Here is a 14,628-nt window from a genome sequence, read left to right as displayed (position 1 = left end):
AATACATTTAACAACTTTACCTTCATATAATACAGAAAAAGGTTCTCATTCAAGGAACTTTTTATTATAATATCATCCTAAACAAAAATTTATTCGACATAATACTGAATAATAATTTTCTCGTTACATCCCTAGTAATTCCTCTTGTTTCTTATCCTGCAAAATTTGTGTTTCATATGCCAGCCCTATACATCTATCAAATATCTTTCTTCTGATGAAACTTGTCAAAAACAAAACATGTTTATACCACCAATCTAGTCTACGAGTCGGCATCTCCGGGCGCTACCCCGCTTCCTTTCACCAAAAGAACGGGCCGCTGAAACGAGCTCTGGCTGATCAAATGTGAGTCGAGGAAGAGGACTATTACAGAGATGTCGTCATGGAAATGTCTCCTCACGCCCCTGTCGATCTTTTTCAGGTCTGAATATCTCATCTCTCTCTTCTTCGCGGCAACCTTGAGCGCGGCTTTTACTAGCCTCTTGGCAATGCCCTGAGATGGGTAGGGACTACGCCCGTTAGCAAAACTTACTCGAGGAAGAAAAATGTGCTTTTGTCAGTGTATGAACTGTACGTTGCGTGGAGAGTGGTGGACAATGTTGGCTGCGTCTTGATTGCTGAGGTGTTCCCATAGACCATCCGAGGCGTATATGAGAAACTGATCTCCGTGTTGAAGTTTGTGTACGTGTATTGATGGCTCGGCCAACAGGATTGACTTCTCAAAAGGGTCTGCAATCCTGAATTTTGCTATCAAAGGCGGTTTGTTGAACTCTGCTGTCTTCAAGTAGGCGTCGCCTATCGATCTGGAAATCTAGGACAGATCGAGGAGACGAAACACGGAGTTAGGGAAGAATTGCACTGCAAAGAAAGAAGAGGAAAACAATAGCTTTCAAGATAATGATGCACTCGTTATGGATAGATTCTTGCTCGATTTTGTGATATTTTTTGCAAGTCCATAAACTGGATCATACTGTCATTTACACAAGACTCCCCCGGGTTTTTTTTTCGGTCCTTTACTCGATCAAATGGAAAAATAGTAAAGAGATCTCACTGAAACAAGAGTTTACCTGAATAACACCCTTCACTCGCCAAACATTGTGCTTAAGAACGACAATCTTTGGATCATCGGGATGCAATGAGCGCAGCTCCTCCCGGACAGATTCAACACTGGCGTTGTGTTCGTCTGATAATTGAACGGCTTTGACCTGTTTACCAGACTTTTCTACTGTTGCTAACACCACCCTAGAATCTCCAGCATTTGCAGTGCATACCATCCCGTCACATACTACGCCTACTAAGCAACACGAACCCACAGAGGCGATCTGTGGTTTGACTTCCCATTGCTTCTTCACCATAGAAAGAAATTGTTCTTCTGTTGCTAAGTATGCATTTTTTATAACATCTGCCGACATCTCTCGACTCTCGAATGTAAATCCTGCATTAAATTGCTGTAAAGTGAGTAAACCACGAGTTTTAGCAAGTTTTCGATGAAAGGGACTTTAAACAACAGGTCAAGATCTGTTCCAGAAAAAGAAAGTAACAAATTAACAACAGATCACGAAAGCCTATATCTCATAAAAAATCATTTTAACCATTGAATTTACTTGTTCTTTATACAAATATAATACATGGACAGAGTTCAGTTAATGCACTGTATGATATTCAAATAAAACTATCTAGTACTACACGAAAAGATCGACAGAAGCAGCTCACACACTACACACTCTTCTAAATTTTAACAAGATGTTAGGAAAGAGTTCTAAAACAGTTATCTAAGGTATATCTCATTAAGCTACTTATAATCAAATATTGTTTCACAGCTTCTGTTCAATCATTAAACATAGGTTTTTCACAACAAAATACATTTTTCACGAATTCTTTGTAGAATTAGTGTCGACGACCTACCAGAAGCGCATAACTTTATCGAAAAGAAAGTCCAGCACATTCCACTGTAAAAGAAAGTAACATTAACTAGAAGTCCAAAAAGTGTCTAAGCATAAAAAACATCACAAACACAAAATGGCACGTTGAAAGACTACAAAACCAACAAGGAGGCAAAGGTTCATACTCTTCATATTTTCCAATAGATGGTTGTTTATAAACCGGGAAGCTTCAGGGCCAGCATGCCCGTCGTAGATTCCAACAAATGTCCCTCGAGGGCCAGCCTCCATGTAACTCATCGGTCCCGACTCTACTTGGCATTGATCCTCTAGTACATTGTTTGCTTGGATAACCGCCATTGACAATTCCCCGTACATATGTAGTCCTATATCTCTGTACCACCACAGCTTGTCCACCCGACCACTAGGATCGCCCACTTTATTGCTGCAATTCTCCCCTTGCCTCAACACCGAGGGCCGCCAACAAGGGGTGACATACTTTCTCCATGAATTTGTCACCATTATACCCATAGATACAATTTATCACGGAACAATTTGACCTCTTTCCCTTCACCAGACCAACCCTTTGCCCCAATATTTTCCTTTTTTCATGTATACAATCAGACATATGAATCCTGCCCTAAGCCAATTCAAATGTAAGCACCATCAATCTGTATTGTGCCAAAAGAAACTGAGTAAATAAACAAAAACAGCCAAGATGAGGCCAAAAGGTAGTAAATTCACACTACAATGAAACAAAAAAGAAACTTTAAGTACATAACAAAACACAAAAAAAAAACTAAATTAAGGATGAAGATAAAAGCATACAGCAATGGAACCAAAAAAAAAACTATGTACTGTTGTTGCACATAAACAACATAACATAAGCTACATCCAACAAACAATCAATTTGAACTCTCAAATCACAACAACAAAAACTAACTTTGAAAAACATAACCATACCAAAAAGCTATAGCTAAACAGACCCATCTCAACATTGAATTGGATTCAATCAAATTACAAAAGGGGTGGCCAAAAATTGCTTCTTTTGCACATATATTAACAAACAATGGCACAAGATTGGATCAAGAGATGGAAAATGTAGAGAGATAACGAAATTCGTACAATACATTAGTAGAAGTGATCAAATATTCCAATGGAGCCAGTTTCTGGGTTGGGTTTTTGGGTATTTTCATTTGTCAATTTATATGAATTTATAGGTGTTTTTTTCATTCATGGATGGAGTGTTAGGGGGTTCTGACTTTGACCAAGAACACACCTTTCTTTTAGGCAATTTTATCTCATCCCTTCCCTAATTTAATTTACTAAAATAGTAGTCCTATTTCTTGAAATATTCACTGCCAAATTCTTATTATTGCTTCATGGACAAGAAAATAAGCTATTAGTCTATAACTGTAGTATTTTTGTATTTATATATTATGAATATGAATATTCATCTATACAACTCCATTTAATCGTTTCTGAATAATCTGTCTGTTTCTTTTTAGTATTGAATTAGAAATATAATATTTAATAAATTATCTCGATATTCATATATTTGTACATAGAAATATTCATCTATTCAGTATCAATTGATCTCAAAATAAAACCAATTTTTTTATCAGTTTAATAAAATGCCAAAACTGGTCTTGAACATATGCTCATTTTATGATTTTGGTTCTATACTTTATCTTTTGAATTTTTGGATCCTGAATATTTCAACTCTGATCACAATTGGTCCTACACTAACAGTTCCATCAATTTTTAAAAGATTTTAACCCGATTTTTATCGATTTTCATGGTTTTTACTCTATTTATTATTATTAACTTCCTTTGCAATTCTTGAGCAGTGTATTTGTCGACATGGGCCATTCTCGTTTGGTAGCATTCAAAAGCCCAATGGACTTAAGTAGACAACTTATTTAAAGATCCAAATATCTCAGTAGCCCAATGGTAAAATCTATCTATGGAGGCCCAATTACTTAGTTATAGCTATCGGACCAATTAATAAGGCTTTTATCTATGAAGTGAACTATTTAGACCAAAGTTAGTCAATATTATAATAGTCACCTAACCATAATATGAGATTAATTCCTTGAAGTAACTTTCACAAAATTTTGAACGTTGTAATTTGCAAAATATATATATAAGTGGTTGTGAAAGCAGAATTTAGAAAAATTGTGTGATGTAATTTAGGATATACGCTTTGTTATTCCTAGCAATCATCTTTAAATAAAATTACTAAGCTACCTATATTTTTTAAATGCTTAATAAGTACTCCTACAAAATACATGACATATATTTTGATTGACTTACTCTCATGAAATGGCAATGGTTTACTAATGTGTAATACTTTTTTATAGAATTATTTATATACTTCATGGAAATATTTTGTAGGATTTGTCACCGACATATATAACTAACACTAGATCTCGATTTCTTAAATTGGAGAAATACCTTTATTTAATTTGTGTTGGTCCCATGGCTTCCATTTGGTGGAATGGTGTATATATCTTCACCACAGGCGAAAAACGTGGTTCACGTTTTTCAAACCTTAGCCTAATTTGGATGGGGTGTTAGTGCATGTCGGAAAAGAACATATATACTTGCACTAAATTAGGTGGACTTGCAAAATTTAATGTTAGATCCAAGGTATTCACATAACTTGGCCTACATATGATTGCACTTTTTAAATAGAGTTTAAATGCAATTAATTCATATTGAGTCGTTTGGTTACATGTACCTTTACAATTGAAATGTCATACAACGATTGATTGAGAAATAGCATCATAAACTTATGGTAACCTTTTTATGCAACAAAACTATAGAGCTAGCTTCTAACATTTAAGTGAGAGTGCTCCACAATGCATACCGAAAATGGGAGCGGGATCCAAAAATTGCGGTATGGTCGCAGAGGGGACGAGATCGGGTGCGGTGAATGTTCGAGACTAGCTATGCTTTGGTGGCGGTTCGGTGCAGCCTTGCAGTCTGCTGGGTCCAGTGACTATTTCATTAAGGATCTAAAGCCGCTTCATTCCCAAAGGCAGGAATCAATCCTCTGACCATTTGGTTAAGGATGGACGAGTCTCATGCCACTCTCGACCATACCCCTTGGATTTATAAATTAAACTTTGAATACTGTTGGAAGAAATCACGGAAGATACACAAAGATTAGGACATCAATTAAAATGATCTCAAATTAATTGTAAATTATTCTTTCCTGATTTGTAGCTAGGATCAATCATACCATATGAAAATGATCATCAGCCTATTTAGGCGTGTATTCTCCTCGTAATGAAACACACTTGAATGAATATATAAAATAAATATCAAACAAATACAATGCTAACTTGATAATGTAATAACTTTAAAAAGTTATATATTTGGGATTTGAAACTAGGTTCCATTAAAAATCACAATAGAAACATGTTGAAATTTTAATTGGCAAGCCTCATTCATGTCACAAGGCATGCACAGAATGTGGACGGCTTTATGAGTCAAGGGCCGGTGCTGACATGCAATGACTCATTTTATTTTTTTGTCGTTTTGAAAAATATAAAAGAAAGTATAAATTCGACAAATAAAATGTCACCCACTTTCTTACACAGTATATGAACCAAAAAGTTTTGAATCTAAAAGGTTCATTTTTTTAACTTTTAATTTGATTTATTAGTAGATAATAATCAAGTTGTTGTAATATACTAATATCCTTGAAGAACAAGCTCAAGATTAATATTGAGTCTAGCAATAACTTTGTCTTATTTCTTTGGTTTTTCTCTACAAAAGTAATTCTTCATCAACATGTTTGGTAAATTTAGCAAACAATTTAAAAGAGTCGCAGGTTATACAGTTATATATACTGCTCCAACCATTTTAGTAGCTCATTTTTTTTATAATGAATTTATTTTATTTTTCTTTGCAATTTTTAATTTTTAATATTGGAATATTATGTTAGTATAGCAAAGTCAATAATTCGAACACTATCTAACATTTACCACAACCAATAAAAAAAATTAAGTAACCTAACATTAGTTCAACCAAAAACATAAAATGCAATAATTTATTAGCTCTTTCAAAGAAGTATATACTGGCAAACGCCTCTTACGTAATGAAATCTAACAAGTAGTAGACAAAAAACATGAAGATTCCCAAAATAAGAGTAAACACTTTTCAAAAGTGTGCATTTATTTAACAACCTATTTGGGTGAACCCCATGTAGCTCCCACCTTAACATCTCACATGATCTATCAAATTACGTGATGACAAGTACGAATGCAGAGAAAAATATTACTCCCTCCGTTCCATAGTAATGGAGGCGTTTCTTTTCGGCACGGAGATTAAGAAAAATTGTGTTAGGTGAGTTAAATAAAGGAAGAATAAAGTGGAAAATGAAAAAAGGTACAGAGATGAAGAGAGAAAAAAGTAGTAAGAGAGAGTAAAGTATGTGTTGAAAAATGTGTTGACTTTTACTAAAAAGGGAAATGACTCTATTACTATGGAACGGAGGGAGTAATAAACACTAAATAATTAAATTTTATTAAAAAAACAATTTTTATGTAATTTAGATAATTGATATGGTCATACTATAAGTTAAGATCACCTCGAATATGCAATCTCATATCTGTATATTCTCATAATTTGTATTTTCAAGTGTGTTTCGATTCATTCATGTAATCTTTCACTTTATAATTAAGAATCGCAAGCTAAATCAAGTACTGAAAGATAATTCCGGTTAACTTTTTATCTAACCCGAGTCAAAAATACACTACAAATTAAAATACTAGCTAGGGTTTGTCAATTTTTGGCTCTACTGGTGGCTATATATATACATCAAAAGTGCAAAACTATGCACTCAAATAACTACTCTATATTACAATCGGAGTTGCTAGACTCAAGTGGACTCGATTTATTCATAAATATAAGTTAGAAATACATGAGATGTCACAAGAATGGTGAGAGAAATTTAATTGGAATTTAGTTGTGACCACTCAAGAAAAAGGTGAGTGTGGGATGCTATATGTCACGCTTTGTTTGTCATGTAATCATCTCTTGGGCATCATTACTTGATTAGATAATCTCTTGTACAATCATCTTCCACCACATTATTCCCATCATCTTATTATGGAAAAATATACTACTCCATCAATTACCATCTTTCCAACCACACATTTTGGACATATATATGTCGGGATTTAATTAGATATATAAGGTTTTGTTTTAACTCCACTTTCTAATTGCTTACAAATTATAATTATGGTTTATATGATAGTATTTTTTTGCGTCCGACCCTGAAACTACGAATGCATGAGTCTAGGGGCGGAGCCAGGATTTGACGTAAGGAGGAGCAAAAGTATATTTGTAAACATATTTTATAGTAATGAGGAGGAGCATTTAAAGGAGAATATCGTATAAATTTTCAAATTTAGAAAAAAATACCACTGGTATAAACTTTTGAGGAGGGGCAAATGCCCCACCAACTATATACATAGATCCACCCCTGCATGAGTCGAATACAGTCGCTTGCCACGTATTGAACTATATGCTCATGCAATAATCACAAGTGCAACGAGCCAACGACAACTTATTTGTTGCGTGACTCTCACTCGCTTTTTTAGGCTCTGAGTTTTGTTTTTATATACTATAAAAAATTAATCACGAGTACAATCAATTTAAGCATAGATTGCGAATTACAAATTCTCAGAAATGCTACTTTTATTGTTTCCCTACATACATTAATTAATTAATTAAAATGTGACCGTTGGTCTTTAGAAAAGCTTAATAACTCAAAGAAAAAGTTAGTGTCATTATTGTCCTTTTTCTGATAGTTTGGTGGAAGTAAAAGCAAACCATGTCCACTTAAAACTAATCATTTTTGTAGTAATAGTGTTACTTAGGCAACACTACTTGTCTAAAATATCATGCCTAATAATTCCATGGTTTCATCTTTAGCACAAAGGGGGATGGCATGATCAATTTTATTTCATTTCTGATTTACTACCCCCGTCTACAAAAATTCGTCCCGATTTGATCGTGCACAGGTTTTAAGAAATGTAATGGAAAGTGAGTTGAAAAAGTTTGTGGGTCCTACTTTTATATATTAGTTTTATAATAAAATGTGAATTGGAATGAGTTAGTGGAATATGCAGTCCACCACCAAAAATGGTAAAAGTGAAATGAGACAAATTTTTGGGGGATGGACGGAAATGGAAAAATAGGACAAATTTTCGTGGACGGAGGTAGTATATTTTATAGTGTTAATGTTTTGTTTTTATAAAATTCAAAATATGGATTTTCAATGCAAATATTTCACTATCAAACATAAAAGGAAAATTAAAAGGAGAAAAATGGAGAAGAACATAGAATTTGGGCTTTGGCCCACAAAGTCTAACCGCCAATTGAATACAAGCCTTACATAAAAGCCCACGTGGTAGCCGAGGAAGTGGTTTTCTGCCCTCCACGTGTCCCTTGATTTTGTTAACACTGAAAACTAAAGCTCTCATGTTACTATCTTTGATACTACAATATTTTGACTTAATTATATTAAATTCTACATTTATTTTAATTATGTCGAACCGTATATATTCTACTTAAAAAAAAATTGGCCTACTTAATTTTCGATTTGTATAAGGATGTAAATGAGTTTGAGCTACTTCGATCTTGATTTAGCTTGATAAAATAAAATTAAATATAACTAGTTGGCATGTATATAGTTTCTAGAACTAACTTTTAGTATAACAAAATATTGAGCTTGGTCACATACAAAATCTCTTGGAGGAGAGTCGGGAAAAGCATTTGGCGGAGGTTTATTTCGTGATGAGTTCGGAATATGGAAGTTTGGGTTTGTTGTCAACATTGGAGTGTGCTCTATTTTGACAGCTGAAGTTTGGTGCTTATTCTATGAATTACAGTTGGCTAAGTCCCGAGGAATTAGAAAGCTAGAAGTGGAGAGTGATAGCCTTGTCGGAGTCGCTATGATTCTTGGAAATTTTGATATCTCTGTCATTTGTCGCTCCATTGTACACAAGGTACGAGAACTACTCCAAAATTTTGAATCTGTTGTGGTTCATCATGTGCACAGAGAAGGTAACTTTGCAGCTGATTTTTTGTCGCACTATGCATATAGCTTTTCTAAAGGAGTTCATGTTCTAGAAAATCCACCGGTGGATATTAGCAGTTGGTTGCTTCATGATAGATTAGATGTTTCTTATATTCGTTAGTTTCTCTTTTCGGGTCTTGCCCGCATTTATGTAACAAAAAAAAGACAAAAATAAATGCTCTATTTGTAGAAGAAAATCAGCAAATAAACATAAGAAAAACATAAACAAAAAGCACTACACGACATTATCTTCTAACCATATTCATCAAGAGATATATAATAACCACGAACAGCAAAAAAACTATAAAAATTATAAAATGAAATCATAGACCTAGCCATTTTGTTGGAATTTAAATGTGTTATATTGGTTGGCATTACTCATTATAACCCCCTATATGATGATCAAATTCGTAAAAGAATCTCCAGATAGATCATGAATAAAAAATAAAAAAATGTGTTGTTATATTGGTTGTCATTACTCATTAGCTTGAAAACATAATAAAATAATTTAAAAAACTAATATCCATTCTTATGCCTTGCAAGTAACATGCAGCAAATCATACGTCTAAATAAAAATAATGATCATGCATAAGTACAATTCATTGTATTATCTAAAAAAATTAATTGTTTTATTTTGAAGGAATGATTGTTTGAATTTGATCATACTCATCAAATAATTTAACACCTTTTAAGTAGTGTAGAATATTCAAGAAAACAAATTATTGGGCAGAATGAAATCGATTTGAGATCATCATAATATTTTTATATGATCTTTGGGGTCCACTTTATGATGTCTTTTTTTCTTACCATGTGCCCATGTATTTGGAAAAGAAGAATAGAAACGTTTAATTTCACAAACCACACATCACTACTTTTGACATTATTGTAGTAGTGACAAAAAAAAATAGTCTAATTACAAAATTAAAATGTTTGTGTCAATTCCTTTAGTTGAAAAATCACAAGGAATTATGTATTACTTGCTGGATTCTTCGAGCTAGAATTCAAGAAGAAATTCCAAGTTAAGAATCTTACAGAATTCAAAAATGAAAATGAAATTAAAGAATACCTTGGAATTCAAATTCATAAGGGATTTACTTGTCTATGTATTGTCCCATTCGATCTGTTAGGTCCCTACTTAACCTTGACGGTTCTGCCACGATGTCCTTAAAGCCTATACGCAATGGATAGACTCCTGTAACCATGACATATTTGTTTGCTTGAACATAATTTCTTTCCAAAAGAAAGTAAATGGTTAATTCCACAAAACAAATATGACACTTTTAATTAGGGGTGTCAAAATGAATATTGGGTATTGGATACCCAATATCCAAACCCGAAATATCGGATAATTGGATATCCGATATCTGATTTTTTGAGTTTCGGGATCGGATCGGGTAGGGGATTTTTGGATTATTACCCGATACCCGATCGGGTATACCCAAATTACCCGAATTACCCGATTTTCTAATTTTATTTGAAAATTTAATAAATTATTCATTTATTCTGTTATTTTAAATTTAAATAATTAAATTTTAGTAGTTTTTTTCCTCTTAACTTCGAACTACTTCAAGTTTGTATCAAAATTCGAACTACAAGTTGTATTTCTAAAAGTTAGTAGTTAGTTTTCTTAAATAAAATAAAATAAAAATTCAAAATTAGGACTGGATACCCGAGTCGGGTATTCGAATACCCGAAATAATTTTTGGATCAGGTATCGAATATTAAATTTTGAGAATTTCGGGATCGGATACTTGAAATTTTTGGATCGGGTATCCGCAGGTACCCGATTTGACATACCTACTTTTAATAATGTAAACGACGTTATTTTGTGTGCTAAAAATCTCACCCAAATTTCTCCCAATTTCAAATCACTATATAAAGTTCATAACTTTCATGATCAGATTTAAACTTGTGGTAAATATTATTATTTTTTTTTGGCAAAATTTGTAATCTTATTCAAAAGTAGCCGTTAAATAGAAAACCGTGGAAGGTGGTGGGCCACAGTCTCGTGGGTCGGTGAAAACGAAACCCAACCCTCTAATAACCATGGACGGCCCAATCCCTAATTAATCCCATCTTAATCACTCTCAATTACCGTTAATCACCCCCCAATCCCACACCTCATTTCTTCCATAAATACCCCCACTCCCCTCTCTCTCTCTCACTACACTTCTTCACATCTCTCTCACTCTCTCTCTCTGCATCTCTCTCTCTCTCTCGACGCAATGACGAAGGAGGTGGCGGAGCACGGCTCCTACGGGGCGAAGGACTACCACGATCCGCCGCCGGCGCCGCTGATCGACGCGGAGGAGCTGACGAAGTGGTCGTTCTACCGGGCTCTGATTGCGGAGTTCATCGCGACTCTGCTCTTCCTCTACATCACCGTGCTCACCGTGATCGGGTACAAGAGCCAGTCGGCGGCGGACGAGTGCGGCGGAGTCGGAATTCTCGGCATTGCGTGGGCGTTCGGAGGCATGATTTTCATCCTCGTCTACTGCACCGCTGGAATCTCCGGTGAGTCAGTTCTCAGCTCGATTTGAGCTTTTTAGAGTGCTTCGATCTGGAAATGCCGTGGAATTTTGTTTTTTGAATTTTAGGTATTTTGTTTTGTTTCAATTTGGTACTCAATTTTGTTCATCTTAGCTGCATGGAACAGGGGAATATTTTCTGGCGTTGGAAAGTTGGATAAGGTTTTACTCTTTTTTAAAAAGTAAAAATAAAATTACACAAAAATTTCCTCGATCTGTTGAAGAAAATTATGCAAACAATCGAAAAATCTGATAAAATGTTAATTTTGCTCTTATATTTAAATTCTGCATAAATTTTCACTATGTTAATTCCTATTTTGTCCAGTTTTACTATATATAAAAACCTCTTGTTTTTAATGAATTGGAATCGATTTTTCTTATGCTGTGATGGTGTTGTTGTTGCAGGAGGTCACATTAACCCGGCCGTGACATTCGGGCTTCTGTTGGCCCGAAAAGTGTCTCTGATTCGGGCCGTGATGTACATGGTGGCTCAATGCTTGGGCGCCATTTGCGGAGTCGGGCTGGTGAAGGCCTTCCAAAGCTCCTACTACAAAAAATACGGAGGCGGCGCCAACGAGCTCAGCGACGGCTACAGCACTGGAGTCGGGCTCGGAGCTGAGATCATCGGCACCTTCGTCCTCGTCTACACCGTCTTCTCCGCCACCGATCCCAAGAGGAGCGCCAGAGACTCCCACGTTCCGGTCAGTCTCTATTTCATTGCTAATTGCTAGTATTACAATGTTGAGTTTACATGAAAAATCTAATTCTTTATTAGTATATGAGATAATGAGAAACTAGTATTCTAAATTTAGTGATCATTGTATATAGTATGGAGTATAATTTAAGGAACACTCCAACATTATTGAATGCCTACCTTTTTTGTAGCTAAGTCCAACCTTTTTCTAATGTGCTTCTGAGTCAGCAAATGTGGATGCCGTTGCAAGAACATGTGGTGGTTACACTTTCAAGAAATCTATAATGATAAAGAGGATTTGGAATTTATTACCATACTTTGAACTTTAGGAATTTAGGCATAGGAAAGATTCCCCCAACAAAATACTACTAATATTAAAATAATGACACTATTGCATGATTGCCACCGTGGATTTTCCTCATTACTAAGGAAAAACACAATAAAAATTAAATTTTTTTGTGACATGGGATATGAAACCCATGTAATATAGTAGTTCTTTTCCAAGATTTGTGGGAACTTGATATTGCGTCATTTTTAATTGTCTTTGGGAGACTTTGAATTCAATAAAAGGGACTCTATTTTAGTCATTCATTTAACTTAGATAGGGATGAAATAAACTCATTCATGACATTATCTTGATTCTTGAATACATACTAGGTCTTGGCGCCTCTTCCTATCGGATTCGCAGTCTTCATGGTTCATCTCGCCACGATCCCGATCACCGGCACCGGCATCAACCCGGCTAGGAGTCTCGGAGCCGCAGTGATATACAACAAGGACAAGGCTTGGGATGATCAAGTAACAAACTTTCTTCATCAACTCCAAATACTATACTTCTTGAAATAATTTTTAAAATTGCTTATTTTTTTGATTGATTTGCAGTGGATATTCTGGGTTGGACCCTTCATTGGTGCAGCCATTGCAGCTTTCTACCATCAGTTCATATTGAGGGCAGGAGCAGCCAAGGCACTTGGCTCATTCAGGAGCAGTGCTTCCCACCATGTTTGATTGTTTTTAATTTTCTATGATGAAATTGTCAGAAAAAAAAGGAGAGAATTGTTGTCTGTTTTTCATTTTATTTATCATGAGCAGAAATGGAACAAGAGAAATATTTATCATTTTCTTGTGAATTATTAATAAGATATCCCTTTTCCTTATATGCTTGTTTTTTGTGTATGGGATTCCTCATGCTTTCCTCCATCATCTAGTTCATTCTTGAAAGTCCATTTGTCTTTTATTGATGCAATCTTATATATGTATATGTATTCAAAATATTCCAAATGCCATACATATACTATCAATTCCACCAATATTCCACTTACAAAGTAAGTATGTTACTTTAAGGATTGAAAAATGTAAGAAGAAAAAGCTTTAAATGTAAGTTGCAAACATGGCACAAGCTTACACTTTTCAGCTCTAACGTGGAAAACCTTAACGTTTATAATTATGTGGAAATTCAACAGAATTTATGTACTCCACCTAGAGTTGAAAAATATCGTTTTAAGTTTTGGTGAATGCCATTAAAACAATGCTATTCAACTCTATGTGAATTACTCATTCTATTTATGATATGCTTATAGTGTCTTGTTTTGATTTGGTAAGGTATCTAAAAAATATAAGGGTCCTTTCGGTACCGAAGTTCTGAATTCCGCGATACCGAACGCATGCTGAAGGAAAATTAGTGAAATATATGTGTCACTTTTATATATTGATTTATAATGGATCCTTGGTGTAATAATTTAGTTGAATGAGTTTCTCATATTTAAAATGAAAATTTTAATTTATGCAGTGTTAAAATAGTAAAATAGATACTCCCTCCGTTCCACAGTAATAGATGCATTTCATTTTTTGCACTCGTTTTGAAAAAATGATAATAAATAGTTAAAACGGTGAGAGAGTAAAGTAATAGAAAGAATAATGTAGAGAAGAGTCTTATCTACAATATTCTCTCTCTTACTTTATTTTTTCTCCACTTTAACTATTTATAATTATTTTTTCAAAATAAGAGCCAAAATAAAATGTCTCTATTACTATGGAACGGGGGGAGTATTTTAAAGCAGGGAGTATGAGATTTCCACAAAATATTTTTTGTATAATTCGAGAACCGCAATTATTTTACGACTTCTTCCTGCACTCTCGCTATTTTATGTCTGACTTAGATAACATATTTGTATTTGCTTGCGTTTTTTTATGTCTGACTTAGATAGCAATTTATCTTATCAATATAAAGCTTTTAATATACTATTTAATTGAATATTATATGTAGTTCTGCATTAGCTCACCAAATATAATAGTCGAGAACCTTTGCTTACACAACATTTTTTTAAATAGTTTTCTTCAATTCCCATGCAACAATATTACGTACTTTGATGTACTTTGTCTCTTAATGACAGTTGCCACCTAACATATCTTACCTCTAGCAAAAAAACGGCA

The 14,628-nt window shown here is 34.4% G+C and overlaps 2 protein-coding genes across 4 annotated transcripts; one reads left to right on the top strand and one right to left on the bottom strand.

The window, feature by feature from the left end:
- Positions 1-27: 27 nt before the first annotated feature.
- Positions 28-3,130, bottom strand: LOC125215009 (putative protein phosphatase 2C 38). 3 transcript variants are annotated; one of them, XM_048116282.2, is made up of 5 exons: positions 3,008-3,130; positions 2,066-2,548; positions 1,065-1,432; positions 572-808; positions 28-490 (listed from the first exon to the last, which is right to left on the bottom strand). In XM_048116282.2, exons 2-5 carry the CDS (start codon positions 2,406-2,408, stop codon positions 260-262), a joined length of 1,179 nt encoding a protein of 392 aa, XP_047972239.1. In that variant the 5' UTR covers positions 2,409-2,548; positions 3,008-3,130; the 3' UTR covers positions 28-259. The 3 variants fall into 3 exon arrangements, with proteins under 3 accessions (XP_047972239.1, XP_047972238.1, XP_047972237.1); XM_048116281.2 differs by having other exon boundaries at positions 3,003-3,128; XM_048116280.2 differs by lacking the exon at positions 3,008-3,130 and adding an exon at positions 2,841-2,993.
- An 8,004-nt stretch (positions 3,131-11,134) lies between these two features.
- On the top strand, positions 11,135-13,352 carry LOC125213738 (putative aquaporin PIP2-5). Its single transcript, XM_048114447.2, has 4 exons — positions 11,135-11,487; positions 11,907-12,202; positions 12,853-12,993; positions 13,078-13,352. The coding sequence occupies exons 1-4, from the start codon at positions 11,199-11,201 to the stop codon at positions 13,201-13,203; spliced, it is 852 nt and encodes a 283-aa protein (XP_047970404.1). The 5' UTR covers positions 11,135-11,198; the 3' UTR covers positions 13,204-13,352.
- The last annotated feature ends 1,276 nt before the right edge of the window (positions 13,353-14,628 follow it).

The sequence above is a fragment of the Salvia hispanica genome, chromosome 3, assembly GCF_029641045.1.
Source record: "Salvia hispanica isolate PSC_SH4W2 chromosome 3, Shi_PSC_v1, whole genome shotgun sequence".
Lineage (NCBI taxonomy): Eukaryota > Viridiplantae > Streptophyta > Magnoliopsida > Lamiales > Lamiaceae > Salvia > Salvia hispanica.
This window is presented reverse-complemented; position numbering and strand designations above follow the sequence as displayed.